The 13,207-nt window shown below is 35.3% G+C and overlaps 1 protein-coding gene and 1 long non-coding RNA gene across 2 annotated transcripts in view; both read right to left on the reverse strand.

The window, feature by feature from the left end:
- Positions 1–540: 540 nt before the first annotated feature.
- On the reverse strand, positions 541–4,844 carry LOC148126349 (uncharacterized). The gene is made up of 3 exons (XR_015743150.1): positions 3,415–4,844; positions 2,184–2,317; positions 541–1,141 (listed from the first exon to the last, which is right to left on the reverse strand). It is a non-coding gene; the product is annotated as an uncharacterized LOC148126349 (long non-coding RNA).
- A 579-nt stretch (positions 4,845–5,423) lies between these two features.
- Positions 5,424–13,207, reverse strand: part of SALL3 (spalt like transcription factor 3) — a 21,921-nt gene continuing 14,137 nt past the window's right edge. Inside the window, exons 2-4 of the mRNA XM_087930999.1 lie at positions 10,914–13,207; positions 10,357–10,697; positions 5,424–8,438 (exon numbers count right to left, since the gene is read on the reverse strand). The exon at positions 10,914–13,207 is cut by the window's right edge and continues 646 nt beyond it. Coding sequence (XP_087787125.1) covers positions 8,007–8,438; positions 10,357–10,697; positions 10,914–13,207 — 3,067 coding nt within the window. The 3' untranslated portion in view covers positions 5,424–8,006. The remainder of the gene's footprint in view (positions 8,439–10,356; positions 10,698–10,913) is intronic.

Consider the following 13,207-nt stretch of genomic DNA (forward strand, 5'->3'; position numbering starts at 1 on the left):
CTTATTGCCAAACTACATTTTATTTTTAAATATTTTTACTTCCATTTCTTTATTATTTTGTATTGTTTATAATTTTTGTTTACTGTTCAAAAAGGATAAAGGAAAAAATACAACAAAAATGTGAGGAAAAGAAATTCTAATTTATCCTAATTTTTAAATGAATCATTAATCTTGATGACAAAATAATTTAATAATATGTTTCTTTCCATTACATCAATCACGGCCAGTTCACAGACAGAAAACAAGGTCCAGATTATTATTTTGGAATGGCATTCAAAATTCAACATTGAACAGTAAGCTTCTTCTCTGGTCTTGATGCTCAATAAACCCATATTTTTTCATAATGGAAAATTTCAAATGTTTAGTACAAAATTACAAATAATCTTTCTAACACCATTTTAACATTCTTTAAGAGATATCCAAATAAAATATCAATAGAAAATGCCTATATTATGTGTTCCCGAAACTCATTTTACAATTGGTGTTCCAAGCCATTATCTGAAAGAATCTTGTTTGAATTAGTAATAAATGCAACGGAAATGTAATTTTCTGCTAATCAATGTTTTAATTTCTATTTTACACATATGCACAAACTTAAGAAGGACTGGAATCATGTGGAATGTCATATATTTGTATGGCAAAATATGAGATAAACAAGAAAATCAGATTGATAGATCCTCACTTTTCCTAAAAATGAATTTTTATTTGACTGCATATTAAATATTAAGCCACAAAATAGCTATTCTGAACCTCAGAAACCTGCAGATTCTAGTTTCTTTTTCAAAGTCATTTTTGCTATCCATACAAGTACTTCTGAAATTGCCATACCCATAACCTTACAATACCTGGTTCAAGGCATTTGCATGAAGACAAGAGATTACAGTAAATTCTAAAATATACTAATTACATGTATTTATAGGCATTTCTGTCAAATTTTAACAAAGTGAACATAGTCATATTTTATTGGGTTAGTATACTTCAGTACATGGTTTTAAAATATTCAAGTATTCTACATTACTACAGATGTTACTCTGTGTAACAAATTACAGTGCCCAGAAATCTTCATTATCATCTTCCAAAAAGAAGAAACTCACCTGAGTAAAATGAAATAGTAATCACAGTCTCATGTAGCTCAAGGTATCTGGAATGACAACAGCCATATTAGTTGCGGATTTTTTTTAAAAAAATGTGTTATATAGATTATGTGCTATGCGATCCATATTAATCTTATTAGCAATCAGTTTGAAAATTTAACATCAAAAAAATGATATTGAAGGGGAGAGTGAAAACTATTGAAAACTATAGAAAACTATTGCCAAAATTCTGGAGAGGCAGTAGTGTGCACCTCATTCACAAATCTACTTCAGAAAGTAACTGTAAACATCATATTAATTTCTCATATGTGAGAAGTTTTATGAGAAATCTTAATTGTTTGTAAGCTGCCCAGAGTTATGATACATAAGACAGGAAGCTATTTTAGCATACCCTAAATAATATTGAAAATTATATTATGCAGTCTTAAACGCTTAAGGTCCTTCAAATTAATTTTAAAACAGCACCTTTCTGGATCAATTTATTTTTTGAACCTTGTTATAAATGGTATCAGGAATCATGCCATCTCTAATATTAAGTAGCATATATAAGTATTGTTTGGCAATAATGACTAATAGCCAGTGACAGTCTTATCTTCTATATAACATTGGCAGTTCTCACTACATTTTGTATTTAGTGAATACAAGAACTAGGGGGGGGGGGGAGCAAATGATAATACATTTCCCATGACATAAATTACATAATTTTTGCACTTGTGCAGTGCAGGTAGTCCTTGACTCACAACAGTTCAGTTAGTGACTATTCAATGTTACAACATTACTAAAAGTGACTTATGACTATTTTTCACACTTAACCATTGCAGCATCCCCATAAACACATAATCAAAATTCAGATGCTTGGAAACTGGCTCATATTTATGATGGTTGCGGTGTCCCAGGGTCATTTGATCCCTTTTGCAAACTTCGGACAAGCAAATTTGATGGGGAAACTGGATTCACTTAATACCTGCAGTGATTCATTTAACAACTGTGGCAAGAAAGATCATAAAATGGGGCAAAGCTTGCTTAACAAATGTCTTGCTTAGCAACAGAAAGTTTGGGGCTCCAGTGTGGTTATAAGTAAAGGACTACCTGTAATACCATGTTCAGTTCATTTGGACCTTATTGGATGATAGTGGTAGTTGTACTGTTGAATTATGTGCCATTTCTGAAGCACTTTTGTCTTGAGTCTCCTACTATTTAGGGCTGCTGGCTGAATGCATGTTCTAGGATTATAAGAGTATAGAACTTAGCAAAACAGGAAATGATCAGTTTAAGTTAGGTTCTGGAAATGTAATTCTAGACAATTACATTTTCCCAACCAGTTTGGAACAGCTTTTAATGCTGCAACAATTTGATTTCCTAACTGAGCAACACAATCATTTTTGATCATTTTGTGTGCTTAATTTAAAAGAATTTAAAAGTGAACATAAAATTTGGCAGTGTAAAGCTGATCAATAGTATCCACAGGTGGCAAAACAAAAAAAGCAGCATTATGTTGCAAGAATTATTTTATACATATAGTATAATATCAAAGGAGCAGAGCATACAGCATGCCATTGCTTTCAGTATTATGACAAAAGCAGTAACTCTAACAGACACTTTATGAACATGGAAAGTAGATTTTTCAAATCATAGGTATATTATGTTGGGTTATGAGTGTACATTAGCACAAATCATACATATTTGCTCCTGCTTCAATTACCTGATTTATACCAGTTTCTCAGCATCATTTTTCTTCCTGCATTGAGCAGGAATATTTTCATGACTTTTTTACTTGTTCTTGAGAACGAATAGGATCTCTATGTTATTGAAAACATTAATAATGCTGGATCATAGCAATTTTGGGAATTCCCTCATATGAAATGGAATATGAGCTCAGAGTTATATCAGACATTTCTTAATACTTTTTTTAGCTATTAAAAGCTAATTATGGGGGGGGGGGTGTCTCAAACTTTGCAGGGTCATGATTCCTTGAAATGATAAATGAATTTGTATGAACCATTGAAATCCAGTTTACAATAAAACAATAATTAGTAATAACCCATCATCTAAATAATTTTAATAAACTTTATATTTTTGAAAAGATCTCAAACTTGTGTGGGTTTGAGAAATGAAAACAAAAATAGTGAACTGATAAATAAGTACAAATACATAGTAAAATTAAGGATCACTTTCTTAGTTAGGCACAAGCTGTTACAACTGATTGCATATAATAAGCAGAGTATATAAAAGTAGAGAATAATAGCTAAGAATTCTAACAAAGATGTGTCACTGCCACAAATATAAATGGGATATGTAATTCGGTCCTATACATGCTTACCATGTAAATTCCACTCAAGTCAGTGAAACTTGCTTCTGAGAGAATTGTTATAAGATTGCATAGCAATTTCCACATAAATTGGATTAGGATTGCATCTTTGACTTCACATTCATTTGTAGGAAGAAGACATGAAGCTGATGAGATAAACCTATTTTACCAACAAAGAAAAATATTTCACCTCAAAAAGCTTTGTCCATCTGGATTTAACCTGACAAGTTATGGAGAATTTGTATTTTTGCCTTAGTGCAGAAAATCGAGTAAGATGGCTTGATGTAACTTCCTTTTAATCTATGTTTATCTAAATTGACCATTCATGTGTATTATTCATTAATATTATTTTATTTTCTGTGACAAGAGTTGCTCTTTTCCACATTGTTAAATCATTGTCTTCCTATCATGATTTTTAAAAGTTTACTTTTTATTTTCCATATAATTTGAAGAAAAAAACAGAATATATGAAAATGGTTTTTAATTTTTTTTCAAATAACTTTATTTCATGTTGAGAGTCACATATTAATAGAAATTTTATTTAAATATCCTTGTAGAGTATGAAAAGTGGGAAAGCCTTATTCTATAGATAGTATGTCATAGACATTATATATATCTTTGGCAGGTACACTGGAGCAAGTTCCCTAGAATGATTTTAGGAACTAAGTGGGATGAAATATCCCAATGACCTATTAATTTATCATTTTTCTACTTAAATATGGAATTTGATGGTTACAATAGCAGTGTTCTCACAGATGTTCAACAATAAACATTTCAGCTTCTCCAGGTCAGCCAAATATCAAAGTGACTGGAAATTCTGAAGTGTTTCAACATCAGGAAATAAAGCCTGAAATTTGTTGAATTTTCCAAAATGTTATTTAATATAAATTATAAGAGTAATAAAAAGAGTAGAATAGAGATGTGTGGTGAACAAGTAGATTCATTTTAAATGTTACTTCTATTTTTCCATTTTCTACAAAATGACTATTTTAATATGAGGCGGAGAGAAATCCCACGTTTCAGAACAATTTAGTCTAAAAATATTAACATCTGCAGGCTGTGTTATATTCTAATTTTTATTATCCAATAACATTCCCACCAAGGATTCATTTCCATCTTGAAAGTTCTGAAGAGTGTTATTTAACAGTGCACCCAGATCATACACTTTTGTGTCATAAATATAAAGCCATTTCTATATGACAGATATATTTCTTATAAGGTAAGCTTTCTGGATACAAAATATACTTTGTCAGATCATGTGCGCTACACATGGGTTTCTGTGGGAGAAAAGGAAATGTTTCCAACATTACCAGTAAGTAACGTAACTTTTGTTCCTGCATCAGATGTCACAATGCAGTTACTACAGTAACATTGTCATTTCCCAAAGCATAAGCCATTTTGACATCATAGCTTCAAACAGATGCCTATGAAACTACAGCTGCTTAATTACTGTTAGTTCAAGAAAATTTACTATGACTAATCTATTTAGTAATACTTCTTTGCATCCAACCAGATCCATAGCCAATTCACTTGCTAGAGAGTATATCTCTACTTATAATAAAGCTGTATTTCAATTACCTACTGGAATATATTCAAGATTCTACACGACACCCTGCAAGTTTTCTTGTCATTTTTCCTTCATCTCTGAAGGGACATAAAAACTACACAAAAATAGTTCAATGGTGCATCATGAAATTACTAGTCCAGAGCCATTCAAAGTATGCATTGCAGTTTGCATAAATTGAACTTAATAAGAATGATTGCTTCCAAGCTACGTAGCTACAAATAACCATTTTAAAGCATTGTCATTTTTGATACAGCTTTTTTCCCCCATTGCTGATATGTAAATTTGTAGATTTTTTTTTTTTTACTGAAGAAGTAACTTCTCAATACAGGGCGTATGTGAAAATTGTTGCTAAACATGAATAAAAGGTGTTGAGCCTTTTATCTGCAGAGCTGTGTGAACAGCCTCACTCCTGTACCTCAGCCTATTAGTGAATAAGCATGGAACACAATTCATAAATATTACATCCTGCATTTTATTCAATTTCATGTGACAAAAATAGTAACCTAGACTAAGACATCCATTTCAATCAGTAGATGTGTCGAGCCAACAGATTTAATCATAAAAAATATTGGATCTAGGTAACAATTCCCAGCTGGTTCAGGGAGGCTCCTAGCCCTACATGGTATCACAGTATAAAAATAAGTGTCTCTCTTCACCATGCAGAGAGGAAGGACCTAACCCTGAATACAAAGTGGGGTCAGTCTTACTGTACCTTCATCAGCCATCTTATTTACAACACTTTACATCTCTTTTTTAAAATATGCACATCCTTTAGGGAGAAGAAATAACACTACATGGTACCAAACACTAAAAAATAAAGCACACCAGAAATGGACACAGATAAATAAAAACATTCATTTTGCTGAAAAAAAACAGCAACACTAAGCCACCTCAGTTTTCTTTGTTTTCCAATTTTGAAACACCCCAAACACAAATGTTGCTCAATCATTGATAGAATGTGTTTTTAATATACAGATGTGTATTGGTGTGTGGTATGTCTACGCACATTCACACACACACCCCACATACATATTTAATAATATGTACATGTCCATATTTATATTTTATCTATCATTGCCGTAGAAAACAGAGCTGTAATAATTCATTGTTCATTTCAAAATAGTAACAAACCACTAGTAAGTCTTTTAAACTTTCCATTCAGTGATATGATGGCAGAAACAGTCCATCCTCTTATAGTAATGTTTTGTTGTGGTTGCACAAGAAAGAGATTGTCCTATTTTTCTTCCAGTCACAACTGAGAAGACCTCACTGTCTGATTCTTTCTTCAGGGGCATAAACATTGTGTGCTGTTTCCCAGCTACCCATAATGTCCCTTGAACAATTTTGTTGAAAGGAGGATTCTACTGTCAAGATTCCACCATGCTTGTAATGCACAAAAATGAGGTAGTACACAAAACATTTACTGTTCAAGTTTTGATTATGCCCCAGCCTCACCAACACTCTAGTTTCAGAGTGGAAACATTCCGTTTAGTCACAATTTTAAACAATGCTTTAAACACATGAAAATTATATTAGCGTATTCAGAGTACATTGTGCTTTGTAGTAAATCTTCGAATATTAAATAAAACAGAGAGATTGGGAATTTACGTACAAGTTTTTAGAATTTTTGTTTTCTGTTTTGCTTTACATACCAGTGCTATTAAGCAGTCAGCATCGAGTTTGTGGGTGGGAGTGAAAGAGACAGAACCGATTACAGCAAAATTAAGCCTACACAATGTTTTCTTTAGCCTCTCTTAGACTTGCACTGATATCACAGCCCTAAGATTAACATATCAAAGGTCTGTTGGAGGGTGGGCTTACAAAAAAGTTAAATGAATCATTTTGGTCTAAGAAGTGGCAGGCCCCATTATATCCAAGAATCTGACAGTTCTTAGCAGATTTTTTTATTATTATTAAAAGGAGCACAGATCTTTCATACTGTTTGACCTTAAAGACAAACACAACAAACCCTTCTCCCATTTTTCCTCAAGCCAAAGTACTATTTATAAAATAGTTTACATCTTTGTTCAGATTCAAATTATAGACAAACCTCCCTAAATATAAAATACTAAAAGTGCAATAGTATAAATTAAGAGTTTGCAACCACATTATACAAACACTGCCTTTTATTGTACAGCCTTTGATAACATGAAGTGTTTTATTCACAACTGCTTATAGTGTTGTGAATAATCTACTGTAATAAGGTTTGTCTGTAACTTGTTTTTCCAACTATGAACTGAAGTTCACACTACACTTTTTCCATTTAATAGAACAACTGTCCACATAGCAGCTACAAAGATTTAAATTAAAATGGTTTGTTACTGACAGGTACTTGCACATTGAAAGCATGCTATCTTTCCCAATAAAACTTCACAATTTTGCCTGCATCAAAATAAACCACTTATTTATAGTAAAACAAAACTTGCTTTAAAAAAAAGTCACATAGCCAGGTGTATTTTGCCATACAAAAGCTTCATTTAAGAATGGGGCTAGTATATTGTCTGTTACCCGCATTATCTTTACATTATAAATACTACAGACAAGAATACTGTAATCTTAGACAGCATTAGGGTACTAAATCACTTATTGAATGTTAGAGGAATTCTAAGAACAGTTCAAGTTTTTAGTTGAGAAGAAGAAAATCAGCAAAGATAGAACTGGACTGAAATGCCATTGTGAAACCCCATTTTTACTCAACTGGTGGCATCTTTGCTTTTTCTGAAGCAAAATTTGAAACATTTTGGCCTCCTTCAGTCCCTAATGGAATTATCCAATGATTTATCATTTGCTTAAATTTAAAAAAAAAAAGGTTCATAAGTTCTCACTAATGGTCAGGTCACTGTTGAAGTAGTACCATGCAATCTTGCGAGACAACTTTTCAGCAGACACAAAGTTATTGTATTTCTGCTATTGATAAATCATAAGAGTTATCTAGGCAATTAGGCCACAAAACTAAAGTTTAATTCTCCAAACTGTACATGAAAGAACAAATGTTGTATTTGAGCAGTGGTCCAACAGTTATTTGTACTGAATGCTTTTAATTTATGCCAATCTCTTTATTATCCTCAATAAACCTTGTGAATGGACGGTTGGCTCCCGTTTCAGAACTCGCTTTGTCCAAGCCAATGATGGGAGGGCTACTAGCAGTACGAGCTTTGTCCATTCCACTGGAAACGTTACTTAAAGACGGAATGGCACTTCCGCCTAAACTTACTGGGAGCTGGGGAATGCCTCCGTTCTGTATGACAGAAATTTCATTGTTCTTCATAGCAAGTCCATTAGTAATAGCTGCAGCATACTGGTTCCAAAAATTTGGGTCAACATTCATTGCCCGAGCTGCTAAATCCTTCTGGAACATTTCTGAAAACTTCAAAGCATCCCCACCTAACAAAGCCATGGGATTTTCCACGGACAGTCGACGCCCACGCCGTGCAGGAGCATTATTCCACATATGAGTTCCCATGTGAACCTTAAGAAGAAGAACAGACAGGGAAAAAATGGGCAAATGAGCAAGAAGATTTGCACAATTTACAAAGATGCAGGCACACATTTTAAACTGGCAATAGAAGACATTCTAATTTCACAATTTAAAATGTCAAGTAATGCTAAACATTAACTTTCTCATGCACAAATTACTAATTGTTCAAGATTATCAGGCTTACGGAAGTTACGTATTTCAGGGAGCTTTTAATGTCCTAAACCTGTAAATCTTGTTAACTTTTTAAGAATTAATATATGTGAATTTTTGCAACTCAATTACCAGTATACTCATTTACTTGGGAGCAATAACTTCTGTTATATGAAGTTTCCAACAAAGCAACTACGCACAGATGCCCCTGCCCAATAACACTAGACCCATGGCAAATTATAAAATAAAAAGGATAAAGAAAAAATTATCTCTTTTTGCTTGTTCTCCAAATAAACATTTTTTTTTCTATTTGTAATAGTCTGAATGCAAACTGTCAAGCAAAAGGAATTTTCTGATTCAGCTCGCATGCAAGTTTTCATTTTCTCCTAAAAATAGTTCCAGATGTTCAAGGACCTTCAGAGTATCTTCTAGAGGTACTGAAGACTGGTCTAACAAGACTAAGTATATTCTGTTTACATTAATAGACCTTTTCTACCCAAACTATTAGGTTTGATTCATCTAAAATTGCCAAGGACTAAATATCTTAAGAAACATTCAAATATATTTGTTACAACTCATTTATTTTGCACTACTTATAAACAGATTTTATATAGCTATATATTAGAGTTGGGCTAACATCAGTTACAGGACTTTTCCTTGATTTGCCTATAATCGTATAATTACCTGGATTATGTGGAGATATAAAAAGCAATGGTCTACTTTTCACGTTTCTTTAGTATAAAAAACCCTTAAATAATAGGGGGGGAAAAACGCCACTATAAATATCAAGAAGGCCTTCTTACAGATCATTTGCCAATTTTGAAGAACTGCATCCCACTATGTAACCTTAGTACCTGGAAAATACTACTGAAAGTCCTGCTTCTCTAAGACACAATGGTGAAAGAAGCTGCAATCTGAAACTTTTGCAGGAAAATGGGATGAAAATTGGTTCATTAATGTGGACTTAACATTATTTCATGAACTGAATCTTTTTTAGGATTCTTAATTTTAACTATTTTTGAATATTAATAATCCCAAGAGTTCAAAAACCACTATTAAAAAAGGAGGAAGAAACACTCTGTAAAAATAGAATACCTTGTCCATGAAAAGAGAATTCACTTGGTTTTGAGATGGGCAGCTGTGTAAATATGATAAATGAATAAGTAAGATTTTATTTTTTGATGTGTGATGATATATACGGAATATTTGATTTTACATTGATTTAGAATGGTGGGGTTTGGAGATGAGGCCAAATCATCAGCTTGATGATGAATGAGAATGAACCACAATCTTGCAAATCTCTTCTCTCCCTCCACCTCCCAATGTGGGTTCAAGAGTTTTAGAAGAGTTCACATCCCTCGTTGATTAGCTTCCCCATGAACTGTCATTTGAACCTGACAATCAACCTGGACTGATCTTCAGATTAACTTAATGAAATTGGCCTGTCCCCATTATTCACAAATAAGATTACATACCATTTAATACTAAACTGTAGTTTAGTATTAATCTAAATATTAAGCTCTAGTCACTAACAAGGAGGGTAGGGGAAAGCAAGTGAAACCCTATAGCTTGCCAAAAATCGTTTATATTCAAAACAATACTTTAGCCTAACATCCAAATTCAATCCATTTCTCCTGCTCCGATTTGGTCTCAAGGAAGATGAAGAGGAGGAGCCAGCATCTGCTGAACAATCAGGTTCAATGTGAGCCCTTTATGTATTTTTACAGGATCTCTTTTAATATGAAGTTTACCTTCTTACCTTAAGATTCCCTTTTGTGGTAAAAGCTCTACCACAGATAGTGCATCCAAATGGCTTTTCACCAGTATGGGTGCGTTCATGTATCTGTAGTGCACTTGCTGAGGAGAAGGTCTTCCCACATGACTGACAGTTGTGTTGTTTTGGAGTTCGACGTGGTGGGGGTGCCAGCATAGGGGTGATGCTAGGACTCATCACTGTCTGTGGTACAGCAGGAACCTGGATTCCAGCTGGAAGCGATGGAACCTCGCCCAATGAGATCGGCTTGCTGTGACCATTCACTTCCATTTTGATCATAGTAGGCGCAGTGCTGGTGACCAGGCTAGGAGTACTTTGGATGGGACCTAGAGTAAAGTTGGGTTCAAATAACTGAGAAGGCAGCTCTTTTAATTTGTGTGTCAGTAAGTGCTGTTTTAAATTACCCATAGTGGAACACCCACGATTGCAGACTGTACATACAAATGGACGCTCTTTAGTATGGCTGCGGTAGTGAATTTCCAATGCACTCTTACAAGCAAAAGGCTTGCCACAGACATTACAAATGGTACTTTTAAACTTACCGCGTTCTCTGTTCAGGAACAGCAGGCTAAAAGGACCTTCTTCTTTGATGATTGGCCTCCCGGGGTTGGTGGCTGTCAGATCCAGCGCGCCTCCATTTTCAATAGTAGGGGGTGGTGGGGGACTGTCAGATTTTTCTGTCTTTAATTGTATTTCTTGTGGTTCCTCGTGGTTACTGACACCTGGTGACTTAGATCTAAAACTTTCACAGTTGCTATTTTCAGGAGAGAGAGCTTGCATGGACGAAGACGATTCTGACATAGCAGGACTCCCTGCGCTCTGACTTTCCAGATCTCCAACAGCTGATGAAGAATCATTGCTTAAGTGGTCACTTTCCCCTGACCCATTTTCTAAAGATTTTAAATTGGTCAACTGTTGGCAGTTCATGACAGAATCAATCATTTTCATTTGATTCTCAAGAGCAGCAATGCTAGAAATTACAGATGGGGGAGAAGATGGACACGATCCAGAATAAGGTAGAAGGGGCTTGGAGGGGTCTCTTATATTATCTTTTAATTCCATGTCCTCCTCCATGGAATTTTCATCGATATCATCATCATAGTTGCTCAGTGTCTCTGCATTCTTTTCATCAAAAGAAAGCTCTGAGTCCATAGCATCTTGGAAGCCATCTGGTAATGGTGTGTTTGGAATTTGCCCACCCATATGCATACGAATATGCTGCTGAAGAACAACAGCATTTGTAAATTTCTTCTGACAAATGGGACATGAATGCTGTACTCTAAGTGGTGGCTTCGCTCGATGAACTCCAAAATGTGTTTTTAGATTGCCTTTTGTAGTAAATGCACGTCCACAAATTTTGCATTTAAATGGTCTTTCTCCTGTATGAGTTCTATAATGCATCTTGAGAGCACTCTGACAACTGAGCACACGGTGACAAATGACACACTGATTTGGATCTGTCATCTTCTTATCAATGTTTTCTACTAGCTGTTGCAGTTTTGAGGTTTCTGATGTTTGCATAGAGTCCAATAGACCACCAAATGGAAATTTAGCCTTGAACTGGTCAGACAATGCTGGAAGCACAGTGTTTGGGAGGCTTGTAGAAATACTGCTTTCAGTAACAGCACTAGAAGCTGTAGAGGTGGGTACTACAGAAACCTGACCACTTATAGAAATATCTCCCAACCTTGCATTTGTTACTGGAATATTGACAGGTTCAGTTTTAGTCATGGTTGAACTAGCATGAATCGGTTGTGGGGATTCTGCAGACAAAGGAATGCCTGACTCAGAATTGTTTAGGCTTGGGGATAAAGAAGTGCATTCACTAGACACTGGAGATGTTCTCTGAGGTGATCTGTTCATGGGAGTAATGCTTGGGGAATCCCCGTAACTATTTACCCCTGATATTGTAGGGGGAAGTTGCAGACTAATTGAAGTTGGGACAGTTGATAAAACAGGCTTGCTATCCAGCCATGTGGTAGCTGGTTTTTCCGGTGGCAATGACATCCCGTACGGAATTCCGGAACAAGTGGGAACATTGTCGAGGTACTCTGGAACCGGATATGGATTCATCTGAATGTGTGGATACTTTTCTTTATGTCTCTGAAAATGAACTTTCAAATTACCTTTAGTAGAAAACCGATTGCCACAAATATTACACTTAAAAGGTCTTTCTCCTGTGTGTGAACGCAGGTGAATCTGCAGCGCGCTATCACTCCCAAAAACCTTGGCACAAAATCTACATTTATGTTTAAAAAAAGGGTCCTCAGAACTTGTCTTAGGCTCAAAAACAGATACATTTGGTGGCTTTCCTTTGCGATGCTTCATAAGAGCAGAGAGAGGATCCAACGCATTAGCTGTTGCAGCGATGCTAACCAGGGGATTGGGGAAAATTACACTACTGGATGAAGTCTGAGGTAGAAGTGGGTTTGGCAGGCTGGAAGTTGAGGCGAGGAGATTTCCAGGTCCTACGGAAGGTGGAGTTGAAGGGTTTGGGGGCTGTGAAGAGCTGCTAGTAATATTTGACACAGAAACAGGTGTTAATGAAGAAGTAATTGCATTAGAGGAAGATGGTGTGCTTGTTTCATTTGGGACAGAAGAACCATTGCTTGACATGTTAGGAGTGCTTGCACCTGACGTGGGCCTTGATATGTGCTGAGTACTCTCAAAGGCAGTTGGTGGGTTGCCAGTGGCTTGGGCCACTATGGCAGAAGGAACAACTGCTGCTAACTGAACAGCAGAGTTTGCGGCAAATCCCTGGAGCTGGTTAGTGGCTTGCACAGGAGTGCTTTGGGAAGGAGTCGTGTTTAAAGTGGGACGTAATGGCTGTCGATTC

Source organism: Pseudonaja textilis, chromosome 3, assembly GCF_049901715.1.
Source record: "Pseudonaja textilis isolate UNSWEBS1 chromosome 3, rPseTex1.2, whole genome shotgun sequence".
Taxonomy (NCBI): domain Eukaryota; kingdom Metazoa; phylum Chordata; class Lepidosauria; order Squamata; family Elapidae; genus Pseudonaja; species Pseudonaja textilis.